General features: G+C 37.8%; 1 protein-coding gene across 2 annotated transcripts; it reads right to left on the reverse strand.

The window, feature by feature from the left end:
• Nucleotides 1–566: 566 nt before the first annotated feature.
• On the reverse strand, nt 567–11,393 carry ARGLU1 (arginine and glutamate rich 1). 2 transcript variants are annotated; one of them, XM_084303188.1, is made up of 4 exons: nt 10,794–11,393; nt 6,463–6,688; nt 4,052–4,135; nt 567–2,767 (listed from the first exon to the last, which is right to left on the reverse strand). In XM_084303188.1, the coding sequence occupies exons 1-4, from the start codon at nt 11,147–11,149 to the stop codon at nt 2,603–2,605; spliced, it is 831 nt and encodes a 276-aa protein (XP_084159314.1). In that variant the 5' UTR covers nt 11,150–11,393; the 3' UTR covers nt 567–2,602. The 2 variants fall into 2 exon arrangements, 1 of the variants encoding a protein (XP_084159314.1); XR_014619199.1 differs by having other exon boundaries at nt 2,702–2,767; nt 4,052–4,626.
• Nucleotides 11,394–16,016: the final 4,623 nt, after the last annotated feature.

Raw genomic sequence — 16,016 nt, forward strand, 5'->3', positions numbered from 1 at the left:
AGAGTAACCAACAATTGTAAATTTAAAGTTCAAACTGTAAGATAAAACAAATTATATAAAAACCAAGCACCTGACACATACTGTAACAGCAGTTTTAGTACGTTTTCTGGGTAAACTAATATCTTCACAGAAACTGACACACACACACAAGCTTACACTGTTTAATCATTACGTAAATACACGTCCACATTCTAACATACTTTGCATTAGATGAGTATCAGGGGAAAACAAGAACATCTGAAGTTCTTACCATCAAATGTCAGTTTACCCTCCTTCCAAAGTGTGAGTTATTTCCCTAGAAATCAACAATATCCCTGAGGTCCCAGAGTAATTTAAAAAAGAAAGAAAACCCCGGAACAATGCAAATACAAGATCCACCCATTCCAGGTCTGTAAAATGCTAACAACTAAAGAGTGTTTTAAGACATTAAAGACAGTGGTTTTTACTGACATATTTCTGCCCACCTCCCCCCACACCAAAAAAAAAATGTAGCTGTTTTTATTTTTTGAGAGAAGGGAGAACGAATCACAGGTAAGAAGCTGTGGAATTGTGGAAGGGGCTAATTCTGACTGTGGACTTTGTCCATGGAGTAGTCCTAGAAGTGTGAACAGAAATAAAATTGTGACTTAAGCTTGGAGAGGTTAAGTATAAAGAACAACTACTACTATTTGACAGCAAGTTGGTGATGTAGGACATAAAGGCCTAATACCCCAGCTGCATGTATGAGAATGTAGCTTCTCAATTTTAGAAGAGGAGAGGAAACAAAAAATGCGTAGACCTGTTTGAGTATTGACTTTTAATAGCTTGTTTCTCTTAAGGGAACAGGGGTTGTTTTCTGTTTTAGAAATACAGGTATCAGTTGAGCTTTAAATACAACCTGCTCCTACCAACAGGTCATGTACACAATTTATTTGGCTTCAGTTTTTGTTTTTATGCATTAAGCAACCTTCAACCTTCTCTTGAAATACAATATATAGAAACAAATTTAAATACAGTAATAGTGTAGGTATTTTACTGTCTTTGCATTTTTTTCTTGACATACTGGACAAAGAGATACACATCAATCTGCCCCGAAGCCCAGGTTTCACACAAAGCATGTTGAATATACTGCTGTCAGTGACACACTCAACTTGCTCTCACATTTAATTTGCCAAATCTACAGAAACAGATCTGTAGGGAATATCAGGAATTATTTCCATCTTTGTCCAGCAACATTCCAATGCTCAGGCAACTACTGATATTTTTCATCCTATGTTTACTACAGATGTTCCATACCAACAGGAAAAAAAGTTTTTAAACTGGACAAGACATACCATTCCAGGTTTTGGTAGAACTGTAAACATAAAGGGGATTTTATATATAGTTTTCAATCTGTAGTTTAATTTTTCAAAATAAAACCTGTACATACAAGCGAATAACATTCAAGACCTTGTATATGCATTACAGTTGCTTTCTGGCTAAAACAATACATTTAAACAAAGTCTTACTTCCTGCTTTCATTTGGGGGGGGGGAATTTAATTTTTAAATCCTTTAGGATCCATCAGATTCATTATATGGTAATGATCTTCACTTATAACAATATACTATATTATGAGGCAAACTGAAGGGGATTAGATACTGAAGTATTGGTGTGGGTGCAGTAAGCCATACAGCTGTTTAAACATGATACTACAGCTGAAATAAGTCTCTGTCAGAAGAAAAAAACAACATTCATGAAAACAGCAGCAGCCATTAAAAACATTCACAACTGCAGGGATTTTTTACTGTGTGTAATTTTGCATTTTAAGTAGGAGAAGCCACAATAGTTTAAAGCAAAATTAAAAAAATACCACTATAGTCTTGAATTTAATAATGTGAATTGTCACTTACAGCTGTTTATAGAAGTGTACTAAAAAAATTTACTTAAACATATGAATTTAAGACTTCCACTTTATTCAGCAAATTGGTTTATTTACACAATGGGGAACGCTGGTTGAACGCTGTCAATGTAATAAAAACAAATCTAACAGAGACAATACTGAACTCTCTCTATGTATTCATAGCAGAAATGACAAACTATTTCCTTACCTGTATCAGGAACATCAAGCGCAACAATGGGACAGTATCATAGGACACTGATTTAACAATAAGCCACAGAGGTCCAGTAATACCATGGCAATTTACTCATGTATTTACTGACTTAAAAAAAAGAAAAAAAAGAGTCAGCAATACCCAGTATAAAGTTCTGTCAATTATCAGAGTCAAACTCTGATGAGTAGGTCAATTAAAACCTTATCAGATCATCCACAATTCATAGTGACCTAATCTTTCAGACCACTAATACAGAAACAAAACATGTGAGAACAGATTTCCCTCTAAAAGGCAACAATGATCTGATAAGGGTTTAACTTAATGGAATTTAAAAAAAAAAAAAAATTAAGAATTGCAGAGCACAGCCCCTATTAGAACAAGCTAACTTTCCAGACTTTCAAAAAAAGACAAAAAAAAAAAATTGAGAGAAAAAAAAAACACTTCAACATGAAGCTACCATACAAAGTTTTTGTTGTTGTTGTTTTTTGTTTCCTTTTTTTTTTTTTTCTTGTAAGAGTTCAGAGTTGCAATTTAATCCTGGCTCTTTAGTGAGAAGGACAGTTTTGGCCTAGACTTTCCTTTGCCCAAGATAATTTTTTGCTCTTCCTTTTGCTGACGTTGCCTCTCTTGTTCTAGTTTCATCCTCTCCTCATGAATCTTTCTTTGTTCTTCAACAATTTTCAATTGTTCTTCAGCCTACATATGAAAATGGTAGAATTTAGGCCAACATATTTTGTAGTCATAACAGCAATTTACAAGTCTGTATCCAATATCCAATCCTGCATACTGCAAGCATATTTGAGCTAGATGCCATAGCTGGTTCAATGGAACTATTTATAAAATGGTGACAAAGTGAGTTTAGAAGAAACACTCAAAGTTTTAACATTCATAGCTAACATTATCAAAATCTTGAATGCTTATTTACAATGTTTTTCAGCATTGCTATGCAAACAATGCATTACATTTGAAATATGAAAATCAGTGTATAAATAGAGAAATCTTCCTGACACCTGTCATGTCAGATGAAGTCATAATATAACAAAGTAACAGACCTTCAAACAAAGGTCTCCACCTCCAAGATCTATCTGTAAGACCCTCCTAATTCAAAGCAATTTCTATTTGATTTATAACACGGTCAGTCTTTATACTGACTTAAGATTCTTAGAGCTATTCCAATGGTCTTCTGAATCTTACTTTGTTAATTACACCATTTAACAAATTTCCTTATTATCCTGTTTCCCCCATATAAGGTTGGAAAAAGGATAAAGCACAAACACCAGTGGAGAGTGTGATCTGAACGAGACATAGCTCAAGCAGTTTTAAGAAACATCATATTTACTCAAGAAGGTTATAAACACTTCAGCAATTCAAACTGATAACATTCAAACAGGATAAAAAAAGCTTAGTTTGGTTTATCTGATTAATGTTTGATTAATTTGATTAATGAGTTTGGTTTAATTGATTAGAATCAGCTAAATGATACTGAATATCTGCATGAAGAAGCAACCTGCTTAAATAATTTTGGAGATCAACATAAAACGGACTTCTGTAACTTAGAAGTTTTAAGCACACATTGAAATTCTCTTTCAGCACTTTGCATTATCAACATACTAGTCTCAAATCCAGTTTATACTTGTCCTGCTCAACAAGATAGAGTAAGTTACTTCTGTTCTAGAAGCTGAGTAAGTTTGCAAACTTATTTCACCCTTCCCCATGAAATACAGTTAAAAACATATTTTTTAAATACTGAAGGCAGCAATCTTCCTCCAAATTAATAAACAGCTAGAAGTATTTTTTCAATTAATGTTATTCTAAGTGTCTGGTTTCTTATTCTCAAGGGAAACAGCAATGCTACTAGCATAACCGGCAACAGAGAAGTTAAACTCTAGAAAGCTTTGATTTGCTTATTTTAATTATGTTGCAAATCAGGCAGAGAGACCTGTATTCCTCTATAAAACTGTTAACTACGTCTTTACATACCAGTTTAGCTTGTGCTTCTGCAATTTTTCGATTATTCTCTTCTAGTATTCGTTCTAGTTCCTCACGCTTTGCACGCTCTTCTTCCTAAACGGGAGGACAGGGCAAGATGTTAGTAAAGTATAACATTCAACTCCGTTTGTTCACTAATCTTTCTCAGAATTCTTTCGTGAACTGACTTAAAGTGGCAGCTTTACAGCCACCAATCTCGTCTCACAACGGTACATTGTGCAGCCACTAAAACTGGTCTCATCTCTCATACTAAATTTAAATCATCCCCGCCCAGTCCAAACAGCAACCAACTAAACCCTCCCTAAGCACAGAATCCTGACAGTTTATTACTACAATTTTAATATCACACAAATCAACAAGGACAACTACAAAAACTCGATAGTATTTACCAAATTAAAAAGTAATATATAAAATATAAATAAAGTGAATAGTTTGTCTCACCAATTAAGTATACCTACGTATTCTTTACCTATACTCCTTTAATCAGCATTAAAAGTTGAATATTTACTGTCTTGTCCAGTGTCCTGCAGAGTGTGCTCCTCGGCTGCCATACGCGCCAGCTTCCTCTTTAAAATGATTTGTACTGTTAGCTTGGCAATACCTGCATCAGCAGCTCAACCATTTATAAAGAAACAACATACAAGGAAGGCTGAGCTGAGGAATGCAGATGTTTATGATAGGAAGGAACAAAAATATGTAAATCATTCCTAAGGCAAACAATTAATAAGAAAAATACATTTACTGTTAGTGAAAAATACAAATGGTAATCCATACTTCATGGAGCTATGGGCTTCCTTCATGGGGAGAATGGACTTAACATTCAATATTTTGACAATTTTAAGACAGATGAAACTGTCATTTGCAGTCTGAACTTGGAATTCTGGAATCCAGGAAAGGCAAGATCAGGAAATAACGCCTTGTAATTGTTGTTTTCTTGGTGAATTTTATGGAACTCTTTTATGCAACCCATAAATATGAAGACTGCGTGAAAGATTTTGAGGTGTTTCAGTTCACATAATATATATCCAAATTATTTGAATATTTGGAAGATTTAAAGTTAGCCAGAGGTTTGTGTCTGTGTAAGAAAAAAAAGTTAATATGAACAAAGCAAGCAAACGAAGAGAAAACTTCTTACTATGACTAGTAACCAGCTACTAGCTAGCACACTTCACTCCAGGCATGGAAGTTTATTCTGCATTGCAAAGAACTGATGGGGCGTCTCCACATCATATTGACTATAGCAAAAACACTTAAAAAAAAAAAATCATCAATCTGATCAAACAAAAACCTGTATATATAAAGCATTTGCTGAATATACACATCTAAATATCTAAATTCAACTTCAATTCTTTTATAGTCAAGGTTTGAACTTAAAAAAACAGATGTTATTTAATATCCCTAATATTTGTTGTAATTTTTTTTTTTTTAATTTCAAAGACTCTGTGACAGACAGGTCACATTTAGTACGAAGGGCAAAACTTCATTGCTACTCTCTCTCCTTTTGTAAGCCAATCAATATATTCATTTAAAATAAACTGTACATGAAGTGCAGAGTAAAAAAAGTGCTTGACACATGACTGTTTACTGCAAATTTTCTTCACACAATTTAAAGTTTGTCTTGACATTTCTGGATCCTGGAATGACTGGTGCAGGCAGGCAGGCAAAGCCTTTAGTAGCAAATTACTGTCTCACAGAAAGACATTTTCAGCTTCTGCTCCAGCTGCTGATTAAAAAAAACACAACCCAAGTCACATGTTCAGCTTGACTTCAGACATGGGCAACCTGCTCTTTTATAACTTCTAGGGAAAAAAGGAATTGTTAGTAGATATTAAAAATGGAAATAATGATTTGGACATAGATCCTTCGTGAAGACGTGGATGGGCTTATGCTCGAAGTCCCAGAATTAGTCCAATGTATGCTCAAGGAAAATGTTTGTTTTGAATGGAGAGTAAGAAACCTATTTGTTAAAGACAGGTACTGCAGCTCAGTGCTGGACCCTGCTCTTTGCCTGACTGAAGGCAAAAGCCTCTTACAGTCTAGGTAAACAAAATGAAACAAATGAAGGATACATAATTACAGATTTTTAATACCCTTCCCCAAAAAAGAAAGGACCGTTGATAAATCCTGCAGCCATGGCAAAAGTTTCAAACAATTCTGAAATATGTAGGTCAGTTCCATTAAAAATCAAGTATCCTTGTTCAGGTTTTAGGAGAGTAACTGTTTAAGTATCAGTGAGCTCCTCTGAATAGGCTAAAAATTAAGTTTCGCAGCAATGCAAGTTTGTACGAGAAGGGAATTAGATTTGCAGTATTCCATCTCTTTCTGAACCGAACAGGAGGCACAAACCGACACTGAAAGTTTTGCCATGGACTGTCTCTACTTTCCAAACGACCGAGCGTTACCTCTCTGGCTTTTTGTGCTGCAAGTTCAGCTTGTCGCTGTCGCTCGAGTTCTTCGAGCAACTGTTTTTCCATGATGCGCTTAGCCTCTTCCACCCTGCGGAGAACCTCTCGCTCAATCTCATCCTTCCGTTTCTCCAACTCTTCTTCTACGCGTTTAGCCACAAGCTCTTCCACTCTTCGAGCAGTTTCTTCCTCTATTAGTTTCTCTTCAATTTCTTGTTGACGGCTAGAAAATGCAAACATGAAGATTACCTTTTTAATCAATAAAAAGGGTTGCAGTAAAATGAACTCCTGCAAATGCAAAGCACCAACCACACTACTGAATCAACTTCTAATGGTTTTATGCTTTTCTCACATACGTTGGATATTTCAATGTTTTTCCCTACACTGAAGAACATATTGTAGTGAACGTTCAGGCAACCTGTGTTTCAACCACAGGGACCATTAAGATCATACCATATTTAGCATCTCTCCTTATCTCTAGACTGTTAAGCTTAAGAAGACAGCTTATCATACTACTTCTTGAGACGAAAACCCATAGTTTTTAGGGAAAGAACACCTCTCCACCACGTTTGGTCATCCTTCACCCTTTAGGAATTTAAATGGTTTCAAATGTAGTCATAATATATTGCAAAATCTTGTCTTAAAACAAACATCTCAGTGGCACCAAGCTAATCAGAAGTGATACATTTTGTAATTTGAGTATTTATTAAGAATTCTAGGTGTTGTTTCTGCAATCTACTTATCCAATATCTCATCAAATTTCAAATACTTCAGCTCTCCTCTAACTTGTCTACTGCAGCACTCTGTTTCCACCATAATTATCCAAAACACAATATACCAACACCAAGCACTAAAAAAATACTTGCAACCTTTACGGTCTTTCATGTCCTGAAATTTTGAAGCATTTTTAAATGTCAACTTTTCTTTACATATGTTTAGCAACAACATTATTACTTAGATTGATCACTGTTTAAGTTTTCATTAAAAAGGATACAGAATGATTAGGTCAATTCCCAGGTTTATTATGAAATGAAGAAAGAATATCTTCCAGGTAGTAATCACTAGTACAGTACAGCAATTAGATATCCAAATATTAACTATGTTCTTTTTACAGAGTGAATACTGTATAGCTATGTTTCAGATGGCACTATTCATTTAGGATTATTACAGGCTTTGGGGGAGAATGCTGCTCTTTTTAAACCTTGAAACTGAACCTTCATTTTAAATATTCTATAAAATACAAAACAATCTTATAAACCTATCTTGTGGCCTGTCAGCACCAGAAAGCCACAATTTAGAATGACATCAATCATTGTTAGTATCCTAATATCCTGTAATTTTCATAATTCTTGCATATTTCTATTTATACCGAGACACGTAAAAAAAACTTTATGTATAGGAGATTATGAAGTATAGACTGCAAATCTAGACAGTCAGCTGAAATACCAAGGTGAAAGGCTCAGAAATTGTTCACACATCTTTTCAACCAAACGCGTAGTCCCTCTCCTTTATTGAAAAGTTTTGGAAATCCCAACTTAGACATTCAACCCCAGAAGACTAAATTTATTCTTCCATTTCTCAGTAGATAGCAAATTTTTCCAATGACACATTGGGCCAGCGCTCACTTTTTCTAAAGTGACAAAGTATCCTGAGGTAATTTTCTGAAGGGAAAAAAGGTCCCCATCAGTATCCAGAAAAATACATCAGACATGTCTTTGCCAAGTCAGTAACTTGTAGGCCTTTTTTGGATGGAAGTTGGATAACGGTCAAAAGTTTTTTTTATTTATATACACACATATATATATTGGTTAATACCCTTTATATACCAAATAACTTTCTTTTTTTAGAAAAAAATATTCCCTCTTAGCATTATTTATTCAGTCACAAGTACTTTTACAGTCCTGAAATGATACATAAGTCTTTTCTAGAAATCTGTTTTTCAGAAAGCTCACAATCAAATGTTTATTCAATTATTTTAGCTTTCCTTTAATATTAAGGAAAATGAGAATAAAAGTTAGCTAATTGAATAATGATAGTACAAAGTTATAAAAAAACCCTAACGCTCAGGCCTAAAGTAACTTTTCAAATATCCTCAGCAATCAATGATGCATTCAAATCAAGCACTGTGCGTTGCACAAATTTCATTCTTCTCGCCTCCACAAATTCCATTTGTATTCCACTAAACTGAGCAAATACATCTTTTTGCAAGCATAGGCAATGACAGTTTTATAAATATAACTGTTCAATATACAGGACTACATTTCTTGGAGCACTGGAAACAAAAAGAAGTGAAACAGAGTAAGATCAAAATCTATTTACAAAATTCATTTATAATGAATATGTTTATGGATAATGACAATATACTTCTAACCATTTACTGGGTGTCTCAAGAAAATCAAGTTACAAACAAAGATACATATCTCAGTGATTTAATAGTTGATATCAACTATTTTTTTTTTAATCACTTATAGTACATTATATACAGATTTAAGTTTATCACCCTGACTTACTGAGCAAGAACCCCAGAGAAACAGAGAGGCCATTAATGTAAAAATATTTTTAGTATGCTCCATTTAATTCCTAAAACTAATTTTAGAAAATTTGAAAAAAAAGCAAATGCTTAGCAGTTGGCAGATTTCTGAGGAAAACAACAACAACAACGCTTATTTATCATTTTTATGAAAACTTTGCTATAGAAAACTATAATTACAAGTAAAATCAGGAGTTAGGCTGTGTTAAGATTTGAACAGACACAAGAAGAAAGTCACTTTCGATATATAAATTGTCTGCTAGTTAATTTAGTCAGCAAGAAATTACTTATTTTATTTCCTGAGTATATGTAACACAATTTATAAATGAGTTCAGATATCACACTTGTATGCTGCATTAAGATTTATTGTTTGATATTGGTTTTGAAATTTGAAGTACATTTTGGAAACATCAAAATTCTATGTCTAATCTTTTCCAATGTTGTTTCTCACTCAATAGTTTACTATTCTGTTGCCAATATCAACCAAACACTCGTGCTGCAGAGACTTCATGAGTATAATTTCAAAGTTTTCTGACTTGCATAGAAAACATCGCAGAAAATAGACTTGAAATGTATGTTGCTACATCAAATTCATTGAATGAACAGGCTACTTTCAATCAAAGCACTCCACTGAAGCAAAACAGATCAAATATTTTAAACATATTGTTAAGCACATTCCGAAGGTGCGTGGATTTTTTTTTTTTTTTTAATAATTTTGGTTCTGAAAAAAAATGTAAACTGCAAAATTAGGGCTAATGATTCAAAAAGCATGTGATGTTTTTGTGTACATTTGTATTGCTACATTAAGTTTCTATGACATCACTGTCAAATTCTGAAGTTAGGAAAGGAAATAATCCAAAAAAAAAAGTGACAATTCAGGGTGATCAGACCTTCTGAACTACAAATAGTATTTCATTAGAGTAGCACAACTGAAATAAAACTCCAACCTCCACCGAAAAATTAACAGAACTAGTTGACTTCACACATACAAGTGCTATCTCTAGACTTGGTGCTCTAAGGAGCGAGGGCTGCATCAAAGAAGAATTACTTTAGCACAACTCTTACAGCTGTTGTTACCTCTGCTGAAGGTCTCTTTCCTAACTGTCCTTTCTTAAGGACATTGCAAGACATCTTTAATGTACAGCAACAATCACTTTAAAACGTACACCCAACATTAAACATGATTTACGTATCTTTATGGACTTCAGAAACTTATTATATTCCCCACAATGAAAACTGAAAAAGGAAAAGCTTTATATAAAACAAATCTCTGGATCTCACTGTCCCATTTGAAGAGGAACGAAAAAAGTAAAGTAAAACACAAGGTTACAACAATGGTTGCTTAGCACTTCTTGAAACCCTAAGATGGGCAGCTCCAAATGCCTTTGCTCGACGCATAATAAGTACCACGCACAGAAGGGGAGGGGCAGAAAGTGTGGCAGTGCAGCACAAAAGCCTGCGGGGCGCGGAGGCCTCAGAGGCAGAAAGAAGTTTAAGAGCAGCACAGGAGAGCGACAGATAGGAAGTGAGCAGCGCGTCTGGGTGACAGGGAGGCGACGTGCAGCAGGCTCTCGCTCTGAGTGGGCGGCTTTAGCACTCTTGAGCCTTTAGGAGAGGGGAGGATGGCGGGAAAACAGGCAGAAGTTAGGCCTCAGCGAGGGCCTAGGCGCCTTCTCCCCACGAGCAAACGACTCCAGCCTGGGGGAGGGAGGCGAGGCGAGACAGGCCCTGCGGCACAGCGCACCCCCTTCCTCGCCCAACCCCCCCGGGATGCCCCCAGCCCAGGCCCAGCACTCACATTTTCCGCTGCCGCTCGAACTCGGCTTTTTTCTCCTCCTCCTCCCGCTTCTGCTTCTCGTCCAGGCTGCTGCGCTTGCTCACCGTGCGCCCGAAGATGTCGATGCGGTCGGGCGGGGACGAGGCGCGCTCGCGCTCGCGCTCCCGGTCGCGGCGGGAGGAGGGGGCCGTGTTGGAGCGGGACCGGGACCGCGACTCCCGGCGCCGGTTGCGTTTGCTCTCCCGGGACTTGGAGCGCTTCCGCGCCCGCTCCTTCTCCCGCGAGCGGGACCGCGAGCGGCTCCGGTTCTTCTTGTTGTGCTTGGAGCTCTTGGTGTGCTTGGAGCGGGACGAGCTGCGGCTGCGGGACCGGCCCATCCCGGCCGAGGAGAGGAAAAGGCCGCGCCGGCGGCCGCCCGACTACCCCCGCCCCCTTCGCTAGCAGCGCCCGTGGAAGGCACGGGGAGGCTCCGGGCGCATCAGCGCCGCCCGGCCGGGCGCCTCGTCCCCTCTCTGTCCCCTCGCTCCGCGCGCCGAGGGCGAGGACGAGGAGCGGGCCCCGAGAGCGGCAGCAAGTCCGGGCGCAGACAAGATGGCGGCCCTTAGCAGAGCGGTGACTCTCCGCCCGCCCCACAATGCACCGCGCCGCAGCTCGAGCCGTTTGCTCCCCCTCCCCGCCACCCCCGCCTCCGGCGGCTTTCCGGAGGTGCACGAAGCCGCTCGGCAGCCTTCGGTAGCCAATGAGAGGCGGCGCTGCGGGAGTGAGAGCCCGGCAGGCAGCGTTTCGCTCTGCGCACGCGCGGGGCTGCCGGCCGTTGCGCAGCAATCGCCACCCGTTTCGGGGGCGGTCGTGTGGGGCCGGCGCCCTGTGGGGCCGTGTGGCGGGGGGCAGGGGGATAAGGGGGGCGGTCGGCCTCACGGAGGGCCGCCCGGCCCCGGGCGTCGTCCTGGGTGCCGACCGCAGGCGGGAAGCGTGGCAGAGCCGCCCTCAGGTGTTCCCCCCCGCCCCCTTCTCCAGGGGGTTGGGATTTACTTCAGCAACCACCGCGTCCTGTGGCGAGGTGCTGCGCAGCGGAGTTACTGCGCTTGTGTTACCAGAAACTTTAACAGGCCCTGATTGTTCTTTTAATTAACTTACGTTATGGCAATATAGGAGGTACTGTTCCCCTGCAGATTATAGAAGTTACAAAAAAAAAAAAACCCTTAACCCTCCCCCCCCCCCCCAATAAAATTTTGAAAATTATTTTTGTCATTTCTCTGGTGAACTGCATACTTACTGGGATTTGTTTTACTGCAGCTAATCTCCAGCTTGGCACCAGTGGATGTCTGGTTTGATACCTGCTTGGGGGTGACTACATGTATATATTGCTGTCTTTTGTTAATTAGTTACGTTGACAAAAGCCAGTTCAAGTCAGGTGGAAAGTATGAACTAGTGGTTCAGTGAGCATCCATGTATGAGTTTTTTTTTAACCTTGTTCTGCCGTGAAGTCATTAATGTTTTCTGTCATAACAAAATTTGCATCTGATACTGTCCTTTATTTCTGATGAAATTGGTGAATTTTCAACAAGTGTAATTACAGAAACTTTCTAAATTTCTTATCTTCAGTATTGGATGTGCTGGGCCTGGCTTGGAATATAGGGGGGAAAAAATGGGACCCAGTAATTACTTTAGTATCAGTTATGGGTCATAAATATGTTTTAAAAGTAAGCACTGTAAGCATAGTTTTATCCTTGTTAGGGCAGTGTTAGCAGAGTATTTAACTTTTTGAAGAAATACTAATTAGAACTGCAGAATTCTATTCCTTTTTAAAATCACTGATTTTTCCTTCAGAAGCATACAGATGCAGTATACAATTTATGGTCAGCTTGTGTAGTAGAATTAAATGATAAAATGAAATAATTGCTCTAAATCATTATTATATTGCTCCATGTCTGCTTGTTTAAACTTCTGAATTAATAGGAGCACAATTTAAGTACCTGTACTAGGATAACGACAGGCCTCTTACCAGAATCTAGTCTTTGTAAGTGAGAAAGTACCCCTGGAAAAGAACTCTTATTAAAAGGCCCTGAGAGCTATGCAATGCTGACAAATTTTTTAGAGGAATATTCCATCTTGTGATTTCTGTAATTTCTTAGAAGTTTGGAATTTTTTTCTTCATCCTGTCATCTTATTTTGCATAGCTTAATAAAAATAAAATACATTTCTTTTTACTTTTTTTTTTTTTTTCTTTTTAGGTATTGCTACAATGGATATGTAATAACATAACAAAAGGGAAGTGTTTATGAATCCTAAATTTAAGAACTTAATGTCATTAAGTATCTTTATTTCCTATATTAATTTAAAAGGAAGAAGGTCATTTCCCTGGTTAGTTCCCTTTTGAAATGTTCAATATTTTAATAAAATATTAGGATTTTATTCTGGTTTATATTGTTAGAATTCTTGAGTTTTTCATCAAATGTAAACACCTTTATTCATGGCTGGTTAGCCATACTTAATTTTTATGAACTCCTGTGGTTTTGCATTATTTTTCTGCATTTTAATATGGTTGGTATATTAAAATGCATAATTTGCTTCTGAAAATAGTTGCCTTGGCGTTGGAAAGCACCTTATTTGATAGCCAAATAGTGGCATAATTAAAGCACCTCACCCCTCTGTAATATGGCTACTATCATATGAAATCTCCCAACCTGTAGGTATTTGGTGGTAGCCCTGCAGTTAGATTCTGTATCCTGATAATCTGCAGGTCATGCCTGCTCTCCTGCCATCACTTCTGTTAGTAGCTGGGTCAAGGGAATCTTTGGAGATTGAAGGTGGATTACTTTGGTTTGTGTTGAGTGTAGCACAGCTGGATATTTCTGTAATAGGTCTAGAAGGGAAGGATTCTGAAGAGTAAGAGAGAAAGTAACAGTACAGTTAGGTAAAGTGATCAGTATGTAATTTGCATATGTGGCTCTGCCAGGTCATAGTAGTAGTAAGAGGACAAACAGAAGAAGCACAGAAGATCTAGTTCTTGGAAGGGGAAATGGTTTAAACTGTCAATTCTTTCAAAGTAGCTATTTCAGCATGGATTTATTACAAGGTCAGGAGCTGGGTATGCATGGTTTGTTTTTTTATGTGCGAGTCAGCACTGAGATTCATGCCACATTGTGGATTACAAAAGTTATGCAGGTGTAGAGATTGTATTACTTAATCACTTTTTCACACCTGATGCCAAAGTTGCTTATTTTACTTAGGCATTTTCTGTCAGCTGCTTTGTTTCTCCTTCAGCAGCACTATGGAGTTCTGAGCTGCTAAAATACAGAGGTAGAGAGATGAAGCATCAGGGAGAGCAGCAAAACAGATGTGAGGCAGGGTTTTCACATTGTACCTGTATAGAAATGCTGTGTGGATCATCTGTGTAAACATAGTTAATAGTTACACTTTCAGAAAAGAGAATTTTAGGTGGTAATCATATCCTTAGAAAGAAAACTGCAGGACTCTGTTGAAAGTATTTTGTAATTTGGATATGGGGGAAAAAAAGGCACAGTTTGAGCAATCTGAACTAGTTCGTGGAGGTATGATATAACATAACATCTACTTTCATTTCCAACTAGATTTAGTTTTAGAAAAGAAAATTACCAAATCATGATCAGCATGGTAATTTGATACAGTTAATGATTTTTTAAGTATACTTATCACTTACTAATAAAATTAGGCTATTTCTCACCACATGGAGGAAAGGGAAAGGGATGTCCATTTGCTTGCTTTGGTCACATTACTTAGTTCACTTACTGACTGAATAAAAGCTCTTGAACAGTGTTAGAAGTGGTAAACATAAGTTTTGATCACAACTTGAGGCACTGATCTGCAGGATGTATATCCATATTCGGTTTTTCTCAGTGAATATTTTTAAAGACCAATGTTACATAGAATATGCAGATTTAATATTGTGCAGAAGTATTTATATCTGGACCTAAGACTTGGTTTACTGACGACTGATGGTAGTAAAAATCCAACCAGCCTTGTCCAGTAGCTGCATAACTGTGGAGATACTTCAGCACTGTAGGCATATTCTGATTTACCTGAAAGATTTCATGGCATTTGATGTGTTTGACTAGGGACTTAACCAGAAATGAGTTTGGGTTTCCTTTAAGTCTCATGAGAGACTGATCCAATAGGACTACATGGATAGTATTTTTTATTTTTTTTTAACAGAGTAGAAACAGACACTTATTCAAAAACAGGTTGCTCGTGATCCACTGGTTAGCATAGTAGTTAGACTAGATGGGCAGGTGTGAAGATTGAATTCAGGTGTGTTCTTAGTCATATCAACATCACTTCCCTCCCATGACAGTATGTTAATCAACAGGCCCCTGTCTAGGCTGGAGGAAGGTGAAAAGGGGATTAGGTGCAAAGTCCCTTCTTAGTTGAAGCCAAGTAGATTTCACAAAATATGGAATATGCAGGTTAAAAGGCAGGAGGCAATATTGCTGTAATGTAATGACTGGAAGGGGGAAGTGAGTCACCCTGGATTTTGGTCCTTACTCACAAGACTGTTTCTGAATTTTATTAAATAGTCATGGGAAGAAAGACTAATCTTGAGAGCTGGAACGCAGAACTTGGCAAGTGCTGCAACCACTCAGATATTACATAACACTACTCCTACAGCAGCTGTATTTTAAAGAGGGTGAGCCATGCTCAGTTCTTCAAAGGTTTGTAGGCACTGCCCTCAGGAGAGGACTCCCAAGTTTTGGCTCTTAAATAGATGAAGATGCCACCCTTGCGGTGCTGACTCAGACACCTTAGCTTTAACAGAGACAGCCACACCTCCTTGCACAGTGTTTCCGCTTGGCTTGGTGACTCCTAATTAGTGTACGTATTTTGTGAGTTCATAATTCTTCTTCAGTTTTGAATAGCTATTTGGATAAAGTCCAGGCAATGGAAATTTTATTTGATACCAGATTTTTCCTTTTTTTTTTTTTTTTTTTTTGTACTACTTTTTAACACTAATCTGCACAGCAGTACTACTTGTTCTGTGTGAATATGAAAATGATTGGAAGTGATGACTTTTTTTTGAAAAGTAGATAAGAAGTAACTTAAAATAAAAGTTTGGATAAAAAAAAAATAGTCAATGTTTAAAAATTGAGTCAATGCTACAGCAATTAATGGGAATGGACCCTGAAGCATTTTTGAATGTTCAACCCTCAGCCATGCTGTTAAAATTCTATCAAAAAAGGTTAGATTAAAACCTTTATTTTTTTTCTG

Source organism: Netta rufina (genome assembly GCF_964035555.1).
Source record: "Netta rufina genome assembly, chromosome: 1".
Lineage (NCBI taxonomy): Eukaryota > Metazoa > Chordata > Aves > Anseriformes > Anatidae > Netta > Netta rufina.

Coding starts and splice junctions, on each gene's coding strand:
- ARGLU1 (XM_084303188.1), bottom strand. CDS start 11,149: ATGGGCCGGTCCCGCAGCCGCAGCTCGTCCCGCTCCAAGCACACCAAG. Junction 6,689..10,793: donor TTCGAGCGGCAGCGGAAAAT/GTGAGTGCTGGG, acceptor TGCATTTTCTAG/CCGTCAACAAGAAATTGAAG. Junction 2,768..4,051: donor CAGAAGCACAAGCTAAACTG/GTATGTAAAGAC, acceptor TTTCATATGTAG/GCTGAAGAACAATTGAAAAT.